This window comes from Helicoverpa zea, chromosome 19 (genome assembly GCF_022581195.2).
Source record: "Helicoverpa zea isolate HzStark_Cry1AcR chromosome 19, ilHelZeax1.1, whole genome shotgun sequence".
In the NCBI taxonomy this organism is placed as follows: Eukaryota; Metazoa; Arthropoda; class Insecta; order Lepidoptera; family Noctuidae; genus Helicoverpa; species Helicoverpa zea.
In genome coordinates, this window is record NC_061470.1 from 7,038,575 (window position 1) to 7,049,123 (window position 10,549).

General features: G+C 37.0%; 1 protein-coding gene across 1 annotated transcript; it reads right to left on the bottom strand.

The window, feature by feature from the left end:
- Nucleotides 1–869: 869 nt before the first annotated feature.
- LOC124639856 (pupal cuticle protein-like) lies at nucleotides 870–10,323 on the bottom strand. The gene is made up of 4 exons (XM_047177363.1): nucleotides 10,181–10,323; nucleotides 2,107–2,350; nucleotides 1,588–1,823; nucleotides 870–1,204 (listed from the first exon to the last, which is right to left on the bottom strand). The coding sequence occupies exons 1-4, from the start codon at nucleotides 10,190–10,192 to the stop codon at nucleotides 1,049–1,051; spliced, it is 648 nt and encodes a 215-aa protein (XP_047033319.1). The 5' UTR covers nucleotides 10,193–10,323; the 3' UTR covers nucleotides 870–1,048.
- Nucleotides 10,324–10,549: the final 226 nt, after the last annotated feature.

The window sequence follows — 10,549 nt, forward strand, 5'->3', positions numbered from 1 at the left end:
AGATTGCATACAAGAAATTTAATTTCTTTTACTCTATTTACACGATGTCTGTATCTCTTTTATTTCTATTTCCCTTTCGCAGGTATGCTGAAACTGATTTCTTTAGAAATGAGCACTCCTTTGTAAATTCTTTCTTTCCCGTTGCATTTCTATGTAAATACAAAAAAATTATAAAAATAAACACAGATCCTTATAATCTAGTCCAATATACCTATATAAACTAATTTATGTTTGCAAAAACGTAATTTAATCTTGGTAAATCTAAAGTATCTTGATTTCTTGACAAGCTGACACTAACATAGTCATTATATCATACTTTGGTAGGAACTGGCTGCCAAGTAATGTCTCTTAATTGTAAATCTAGTAATTTATTAGTGCAGGTTAAAGCCCACTGGATTGATCCAATAAATGAGATCCGTTTTACTTCTCATTAGGTATGCATAACATTGTTCTGTTTACGGCAACCGAACTAAAGTGTTTGTAAGCATGTTCTACAAAATGTTCTAAATTCTACGACATGCTTGTACAAGTGTAGCAAAAATGTTTGTCAAATTCTTTGAACCAGTAGACCTTTTGGGAAAATGATTCCTTTCGGGCTTAGATTCTGGTAATGATGACAATAATATTGCACTTTTCGAGTCTAGATATGTATGTATGCACAGAGAAGATTCATTTAAAGTTCGTCTATTAAGATGTACACTTAAGAGTCTCTGACCAGAGAAGCCAGATCATCATCTGATGCATAAGGTAGTGAGTGACTTCGCTAGCTTACTACGATATTTCAAACCAGTAACTTGTTTCAGGTTTTGCACTTTTGTCAAAGGTGTAAGTTTTATAAATGGGAAGAAAAAGAAGTACAAACAACAAAGTTAAAAATTATTACATTTTTTTTATTAATACATTTTCAAGTTCGTTCTACAAGAGTTTGCATTATTATACACAGTTCACATTCAACTTTATACAGTTTAACATTTTTTTGGCTTTTTCTGGTCGTTTTGTATAAAAAATAGTGTGTCAGGCAGTAGTGAGCTTAGGTCCGAGGTAGGGTTCAGTGCCAGCCACCGTGGTGGCCCCAGGGCTCTTCGGGTGCCGCGGCCGCCGCTTGCGCAGCGTGCGCGTACTGGGAGAGGTGCACGGCGCGCGCGTGCTGCACCTCGGGCGTGTCCACTACGTACTGGCCGTCGTGGGTGAGCTGAATGTGAGCCTGTGGAGAAAATGAGCCTTTAGATATGTGGAGATGGGCTGCGGGATTGTTCAAAAGCTGCTCGGGTATATTAAGGTCTTAAGAAGGAACAAGATGGGTTTTAATCTGTAACAGTCTGACACTCTGCTGTATCCACAGCGGGGGGGGGGGGGGGGGGTCATTTGATGATTTCCCATAAAAAAAGATATATAGAGATACAGCTAAGTAGAATTATTTTTAGCCTCTAGGTATGTCCTTCGGCCATTGGGTAATGTAAGCCCAGAGCCCGTATTATCAAACCCATATGGACTTTTTGAGAACCTTTAATTCTAATGGAACTGTCTTTTCTTTCATCCTCTCCTCATTAACAATGTAGAATAAAAACAGCTTGTATGATATATTACCTGAGGACCAGTCCATTTGCCGTAACCGGCAGCATAGCCAGCACCGTGACCAAGTCCGCCGTACGCGAGGGGAGCGAGTGCGGCGCCGTGTCCGAGACCTGCGTACGCGCCGTGAGCGGCGTTGGCGTGAGCGGCGCTGTGGGCGGCGATGTGAGCTGCCTTAAGGTGCGCTACCTCGGGGGTGTCGACCACGCGACCGTCGTGAGCCAGGGGGGCGGGGCCGTATTTCAGAAGACCTGTGGAAGTAGTTGGGTTATTTGAATGTGGAACTGAATTGAAGTTTGCAAGGAGTCTGCTTTTCATGTGAGAGTGGATGTGTTGTGTATGGCCAGCATTGAAGACCTATTTCGGTCGGGACGAGACAGAAATTTTGCTGGATTAATGTTGGGATTCCATCATTGCACAGAAAAAGAAAGAGGAACAAGAAGTTGCTCTTCAATGTTTATGATGCTTTGATGATGTTGTAAATGTTTTGGAGATGTATTTCTTCAACTTTAAATAATTTCCAAGTACACTTACCAGCGGCTGGAGCGCCGTAATGCGCGCCGGCACCATAAGCAGGTCCGGCGATGTATCCTCCGGCGGGGGCCCACGCGCCATGCGCGGTGGAGGCCTGCGCGTGCGCCGCGGCATGGGCCGCTTTAGCGTGGGCCACCTCCGGCGTGTCCAGCAAGAACTTGCCGTCGGGGCTCAGTTGGATGTGCGCTGGGGGGCCCGCGTAGAACGAAGCCTGGGCCAGGCAGAGGGTGGCTGCGAGGATAATCTGTGGAAGAAAAAAAAGATTGAATAAAGAGGTAAAATCTTAAGTAGGTACTTATCTATGAAAGGGAACCAAGGGGTATCGGTTTGCCCGGGTAACTGGGTTGAGGAGGTCAGATAGGCAGTCGCTCCTTGTAAAACACTAGTACTCAGCTAAATTGGGTTAGACTGGAAGCCGACCCCAACATAGTTGGGAAAAGGCTCGAGAGATGATGACTTATCTAAAGAAGGGAATTAAAATTCCCTATAATAATTAATAGGTGTCAATCATCATAAACCAAAACGATTTTACTTAAGTAGTTGTATGTATCTGTTGATAATAGGCAAGGTGTGGCTTATTACAGTATAATAATTATACCAGTCCAGAATAATTAAGCAGCACATAAAATCTTAAATAATTTAGTTCTCAACTCACGATAATTGGGTTATTAAACTAAGAATGTTATAATGTTAGACATACTCATTTACGCGGTAAAATATGGTCGTGGATATTTAGAAATAAGAAAATCGTGACATGAAGTGTAAAGTTAGAATTATTCATGAAAAACTTTGGAATCTTTATCAAAATCAAAAGTAATTTATTCAAAGTAGGCAGAAAATCAGCACTTTTCGAACGTCAAAACAAAAGACAGCCCCCAAAATGCCCGCCCTTCACCACTTCCTATGTGTTTTTGCTGGGATGAAGAAGTTGTGGAACAAACTCCCCAGCAACACCATTCTGTCTGTATGGTTTGAAGAACCGTATTATTGAACGGTCACGAGAATTACTACTGCGTACAAAAAACAATAACCTAGCTAGGTAATATGTATTTAATTGATCAGTTTTCGCCTGACATTGTCGGTAAATATTAATCGGAGCGTAACCACGAGTTTCGCGGTTTCACGGCTCGTTCCGAAACTATTAGACATTTACGCAGCCACCTGCGCCCGATTCACTCACACGTGAATGTAATTACACAGGTTACGACAACTACTCACTTTTGCTTAATAGCGTGATTATTAAGCGAGAAAAAGACCGGTAGTAGACCTTGGTTTACGTAGCCCGAAGTTCAGGTAGCCACAAATTTGGAGTCTTAAGGAAATAAGGAATAGGTCAAGATTTTACGTTTTTGGTATAAATCAGGTCACTAAATATTCTTCCTCATAAACTTAGAGTGTATCACAGAGTTTGGCAGCATTTTTAGGTTGCATATTTCTCACGAATGCCACTGCAAGATGGGTTTTCCGCTCCTACTACTACGAAAACAAAGTAAGTTGATACATACTATTTTTTCAACTCCAAATAAATACTCATCATCAATCAAAACTTCTATAATTTACACCTAATAAAGATAGCTAGATACACTGGAAGTATATGTCAAAACCCGTCTGCTACAGTTCCGGGCGCAAATTGCATACAGGCTGACCCATTACCGATCACGCTTGACTGGCCATAGAGCAAAAACTGCAAGCAGTTTGGACATGTCGTTATTATGTCTATTACACGGACGAGCGACGGCTATCGAAATATTGCCACAGGAGTTTACACTAGTTTCTAATGTAGACATGTATTTGTTAAATGGCTGTCAAAGTTGGGGCCAAAGTCAGCCATGATAGGCCTTTTCGTTTCCTCTTTTACCGTGAAAATCTATGGTAAAATCACCATATGTAGGCACGGCGGTTAGTTTTGTGTGCCTCTATAAAAATATGCGTTTCTGTATATAGAAGATTTTTTTCGAAAGAGTCAGGCGTAAGCGGTTCAAAGGAACGTGTCAAGATTTCACAATTTTTGGTCTAAACTCTAAACATTGAGTAACAATATCTATAACACTAAACACAATAATCTAGCGACGTTAACTTCAAGATGAAATCTCTACAAAATACAGATACAAGACTAATGACTTAACACGATTTCATAAAACTTAATCCCATCAAATTAATTCATGTACCTATTGTTTTATAATATTTCCCACGAACTTCATATTCTGTATCAGTCGCAAATGTCAAGACATATCATATTGTTGCTTCGTGAACTCATTTCAAGATGGCCGAATTAAACTCGTGTGAATTTGTAAAATTATTCTCTTAAGTAATAAATGAGTAATCTTTTTGCAATGCCCGTACTACGCAGAAATACCTAGTAAACTATTGTTCTTAGTTGTAACTGACATTGCTTTACTTATTAAGGGTAATAAATATAATTCATATTTCTAGAGAAAAAACGGATAACACAGACCTCTAGTTTTGATAGCTACACAGTTTTGATGATTATCATTAGACGGGCCTATATGTACATAAATACTCATTCCAAACTTACTGAAGTAGATATCACTAAATTAACAATTGAAAATCAAGACAATAAACTATCGTGCAAGAATAAATAACAACAAAAGTCACACTAATCGCAATAGAGCCGCTGTTTAACTCGGTCAAAGAATTTTAATTGATTCCCAATTAGTTGCGAACATTATTGTCACAACAAAAGCAACACAAGCTCGGTTTAATTTTCTAATTCGTGCGCATTTCTGGCGCGTAGTCGTAAACCAGCCTACAGAAACCGGGGTGATTTTGCAAAACGATTGCTCGGAGCTAGTTACGCGAAATGTTGAAGGCGTGGCACGCACCGGCTATGGCCGCCATTGCAGATGACAGATAAACAACAACAGCTTTAAATAATACGACAAGAGATAAATAATGCTTTTACAAAACAGATAGCTATCGAACTACATAGATTACATGACAAAGGGTCAAAGCGAAGCGAGCTGGATTTGTGTTTTGAAAATCAAACATAGATTGTATTTTTTTTTTTTGCTCATAGGCCCATACCGCCTTTAGTAGCATAAATTCTACAATTTGATTGAATATTTATTTTGATAAGACATCGGTTGCTGAAGTTAAGCCATATCCATAAAGAAATGTAGATTTTTTTTCCTTGTCATCCTTAACATTCTGTATAACTTAGTAGTGATCTATTTTATCTCACAATGCTAGGAATTTTAATGAAATCTCCGGTTCTAACACAATTAGTTCCACGACTATGATCATTTGTCGAACATGACATATTAAAGACATAATAGGTAAAGGAATTATTACATCGTGCCAATATCTATTAATTGCATTATCTGAAGCCAATACACAACTTCCTAGCACCTAATATAGACATTACAATATAAAATTAAACGATTCTGATATTATCTGCTGCAAAGACTGAAATACCATTTTTGGAATACAATGAAATAGATTCAAATTAAAACCGACTGCACAATAATTTTCTGAAATATAATCGAACATATTTTAATTTCAAAATACTGGCCATTTATATTCTATAGGCTCAATGAAAACATACTTCAGAACTAGTAAATATTAAAATTTTGAAATCCGAACGCGTCTCACAAATAAAATATACCTACACTTAGATGTTGCAAAGTTTTTAATTTTCAAACCGCAGCCCGAAACGCGATCGAATGTGGTTTACTCGGTTCTTACGTGCCAGTATCGCGTTTCTATTCATAATAATATAACCACGCAGTTTGTAATACCATATATTGACACCGAATATCAAACCGCAGCCCGCTGGTGTTACAGAGAAAATATTTTATCAATCAATTGAAATAGAAAGTAATCAAAAACAATAGACCGTTTTTTTATATAGATGGCGCCTAGGGCAATGGTTTTATGTAGATATGTTATGTAAAATACTGTTAAATATTACAATTATACATGACCAAATGAAGTAAAGTAATAAGGTTTCTAAAACACGTTCATAATATGAATTATGTAATTTAACTTGAAGTACGGCCTGACTCACTTTCCTACTTTAATTAGAAACAAATATATTTATGAACTTAATAAAGATAATAATCTCCACATACTTGAGGAAATTACAAATTCTAATAGTTCAATTTCACGATTAAGCGTAATTTCGTAAATGGTGCTAAACGCATAAAATTGCAATTTATATTTAACTGTCGACCTTGGTGCTAATTTACATGTCATAAAAAAATATTATTACCATAGACGCAATGAGGGACGTGTTCTTTTTTTTAGGCTCAAGACTAGAAAATTGTAATGCCTGATTTTGTATTGAGAACTCCTTGGTAGCTTTACAGAAGGAATTTATTGTTCTGGATAATGCTTGCAATATTCAAACTCAGATAAATAATGTATGTGGCCATTATTGAGCACTTGTTCGCGACCCAATACTTGGACAAGTGATCGGCATCGGTACAAATGGCGCGACTGCTTGATAAACAATTGTCTTGCGCAACTCCAGGCCACAGCCCTCGCTGAAAGGTCTAGATTAACAACTATTATTATTTAGATATGCGACCATTCCTACCTATCTAGGTATGTAGGAACTTATTTCAATTCAATAGTGTGATGGAATGTTCATTCTCATTGTTTGAATAAAAAAAATTCATGGAGTTTTGAATTCAAAATCAGAAGCCGATGTTTTTTTTCAAGTTATCCAGTTTAAATTGCTTAGCTTTACGGTTCTTCGCAAAAAGTAAAGGCTAGTAATCTTAACTGGTTTACGGCGAACAGCCTCTCAGATAGTGTTATTAAAGAAAATTTAAGGACATCAGACAAAGCGAGCGCGCCGTAATTTGTGGGCGTGGGTCTCATATCGACTCGCCTTTGCATTCTGTTGCAAAAGCCGCCATTTTGCAATAGATCGGAATTATCATTCGGCGAACTGGTGCACAACCGGCTATTGCGAGTGATGGCGCAAGAGGAAGCCGTGGGTGGAGGAAGTCTTATGGTGGTCGAAGGTCACACAATAACCAGACATTGAAAATAGAAATTTGTCGCGCTCGAATAGCTAACGATATCGCACAACTTTTTGTTGCGGTTACGCGTTTGACACGAACCTTTTTGCTCCGGACTCTATGGTGTTATGCAATGTCATAAACAATTTGTTTTTTTTTTTTTTTGTACGAGAAAGTGCATTTTTATTACAACAATTTACCTAGTGTCATAAATAAATAGCAGAGAAACGAGATAGACCGACTATCGGTAGTTACACTGCGAGCCATAAAACGGTTACGCTTCCCGCCCACTCATTAGCAAACGAATTACGAGTGAAGACGCGCGCCCGCCCAGCGCGCATGCGCCGTTCACTGTTTTGGGCGCGAAAATGCTCCTGTCATAGAGCAATTTAGATTACTTTTTATTTTTTTGTGACTATATTGGGAATTTGTTAATGGTAATTATGAAATTAAGGTCAATAAAAATCCCATACAATCATTGTAAAGGTTAATAAGATTAACAACGGTTACTATATTACACATACAAATTATCTATAGCTATATGCGTAAACCGATTGTAACATACGCGTAACTAATCTACGGAACAAAATTACATTCAAATTCAAACGTAGGCGATTTACAAAACGGATACATCTATTAATCATCTCTTACATTGTTTTATGTAGTCCTTGACACAATTAGAACTAAATATTTAAACCTTTGGTACTGGTACTATGAATAATAAGAAGTAATAAAAGTCAATATATTGACCGTCATAAAGTGACATTCTAAAACAACATTAAACTTTGATCCTGGATCATTTTGGTTGGTCCTGGGGCCCGATTCTCCTAATTTAACTTAAGCGTCATACGATTCACGTTCGACTCGATTCGACTGATATCCAATCCCGACTCGATTACGATTGAAGCGTATGTGGCATTCCGCTATTTTTTCTTCGAAATAAACGTTTTTATCCTTTTCTTTCATTCAATAATTAATCATTTTGTCTGCAAATGATTTACGATTGCAAAATGATTGTACAGCAAACTACCGTATAGACCAAAATCACCAAAATAGCAGACCAATCGCACACCAATCAAATGTCAATCGAATACGATTGGTCTTTTATTAGTAGCAGAATGCCCGACATGGTTAAAACTGCTATTACGATCATATTGCGATTCGATTTCTATTCGATTTTGACATTATTAACTTAAGAGAATCGGGCCCCTGATGTTATAAGGACCAATCGTTATAAACATCATTTTATCAAAATTTATCACTAGCCGTTTTCCCGCGTCCCGTGGGAATCACTGGTCGTACCGAGATAAAATATAGCCTATGTTACTTGAGAAGAGTGTAGGTAGCTTTCCGACAGTGAAAGAATTTTTAAATCTGTTCTGTAGTTTCGGTGCCTTTTGGGTAAAAATAAACAAACAATCAAATATTTCCTCTTTTTATATTAGTACCTAAAGATATAGAAAATTCATTACCTTCAAAAAGAAAATTACATATGCAACGCTTTAGTTTTAGAGGTCAGAATCGTGATGTTAGTTAGTCTAGATATGTTATTAAAAAACCAAGGATATAAATACAAACTGTGGGCTGGGTCAATCCCATTGTTTAGTTACTATGTACTTTTATGGCCTTACTACAAAAACATAAACGCCTGTTTTACACTTGTCTAAAAAAATGTGGTTGCAAAATTAACCATATGTCAACGTCATAATTTGTCATTTTTTTAGACAAGGCATAAACTGACGTTTAAAAGTTTTTGTGGTAAGACGGTCAATTTTTGCATACTAATCAAAGGTTAAGTTTAACAAGGTGTTAACTTATAGAGGTTAAACATTTTAACCTGTAAGATTATTTTGTACGGGTGGTCGTTTTTTGAAAGATGAATCATTGTTTCCTCGGTTTTTTGTAATGCATTCCAATCTTTGCGACATTTTTTGCTTCTTAAAGAACGTTGAATGTTAAACTGCTTTGAATTCAATTGTTTCACTGTATAATCAATTTTATCTCGTTCTTTTTACTTTCTTTACACTGCACTACTTTAGCTTAGTTACATTTTTCGTGTCAAGACATCTTTAAGTACCTTACCTTTTTCAATTTTAACCGATTTCTCAAAAAGGAAGAGGTTCTCAATTTGGAAGTTTGTACTTATTCGATTAGAGAAGGGTCGTTAGGTATCTTATTTTTATGGTTTTGGTTGTTATAAACAATAGTAGTTCCGATGTAGTCCTTCTATACGCGGAAATGCTCACACAATGAACAATGCGACGCGAGATAACTTTCCGTTAATTTCAAACTTTACTTAATTGATTACTGTTTGCAAGGAAATGTCGGTATCTTAGTATTGTTCACTAAGAAACTATATAAATGTATACAGTACACAAATTACTAGCCGTTTTTCTATTCCACCCGCGACTTTCAGGAACTACTGCCCGTACCGGGATAAAATGATAGCCTATGTTACTCGGGAAGAGTGTAGCTTTCCAACAGTGAAAGAATTGTATAAATCGGTTCAGTAGTTTTTGAGTTTATCCATAACAAACAAACATTTTTTTTTCCTCTTTATAATACCTATTAGGTATATTGTAGTTTAGATAAATGTGATAGATTGCGAAACGACGGAAAGTACTGCAGGGTTATTTAAATGTTCGCGGGGGTGAAAGTGGGTGAGAAGTGGTTTCCTTGACTGTATTTATTGGGTTTGTCTCAGATTTATAATAGCGGTTTGATTTGTGGACGAGGAAGAATAGGAAAATGGAATGAAATTAGAACATTTATAAGTGAGAGTGTTCGGTTAGTTTGAACTATTTTGTTTATTAGGAGAGATTTTTATAAGTTCGATTTTTTATTTTGTGCTAGAATTGAAATTCTGATATGAAAAATTAGGATGTTTGTCATGGGAAAGGGATTTTTGATAAAATTTTCTGTTTTTAAAAAAACTTTATGACTTTTTTATATTTAATAGTTTTTAGTTACCCGTTTTACTAAACCACCCTGTTCAATTAATATTTAAAATTTGATCAAAATATATTTTCAAAATCGAATAAAAGAAAAACCAAAATTAAAAATAAAATAAAAAACAAAACACTCACCATAGACTGCATGATTATTGTGTGTAAATCTAAGGTTTAGAGATCTCAAACGAACTAACTTAAGCGCTACTGTAAGACAGCACTCGCCTAGAAAATTTCGACTAAGCGACGACGTGCGATTGCAACCACCTTCCGAGTCGGAATGCCGATTGGATACAGCCAGCCCCTTTATATATCGAGCACCCCGCTTTGACGGCTCGTAATTGGAAACAATTAACTGGCGAGCAAGTGCAATGCTGTAATTTTTAATTGTAAGATGCGCATACATTTTTCCGGCGGAACGCGTTCAAAAGTTTGAAAAAAGAATCGCGGATCACAGGATTAGCTGGTTGGTACCATCCTCTTTTTTGGCACAAATACTGGCTACAA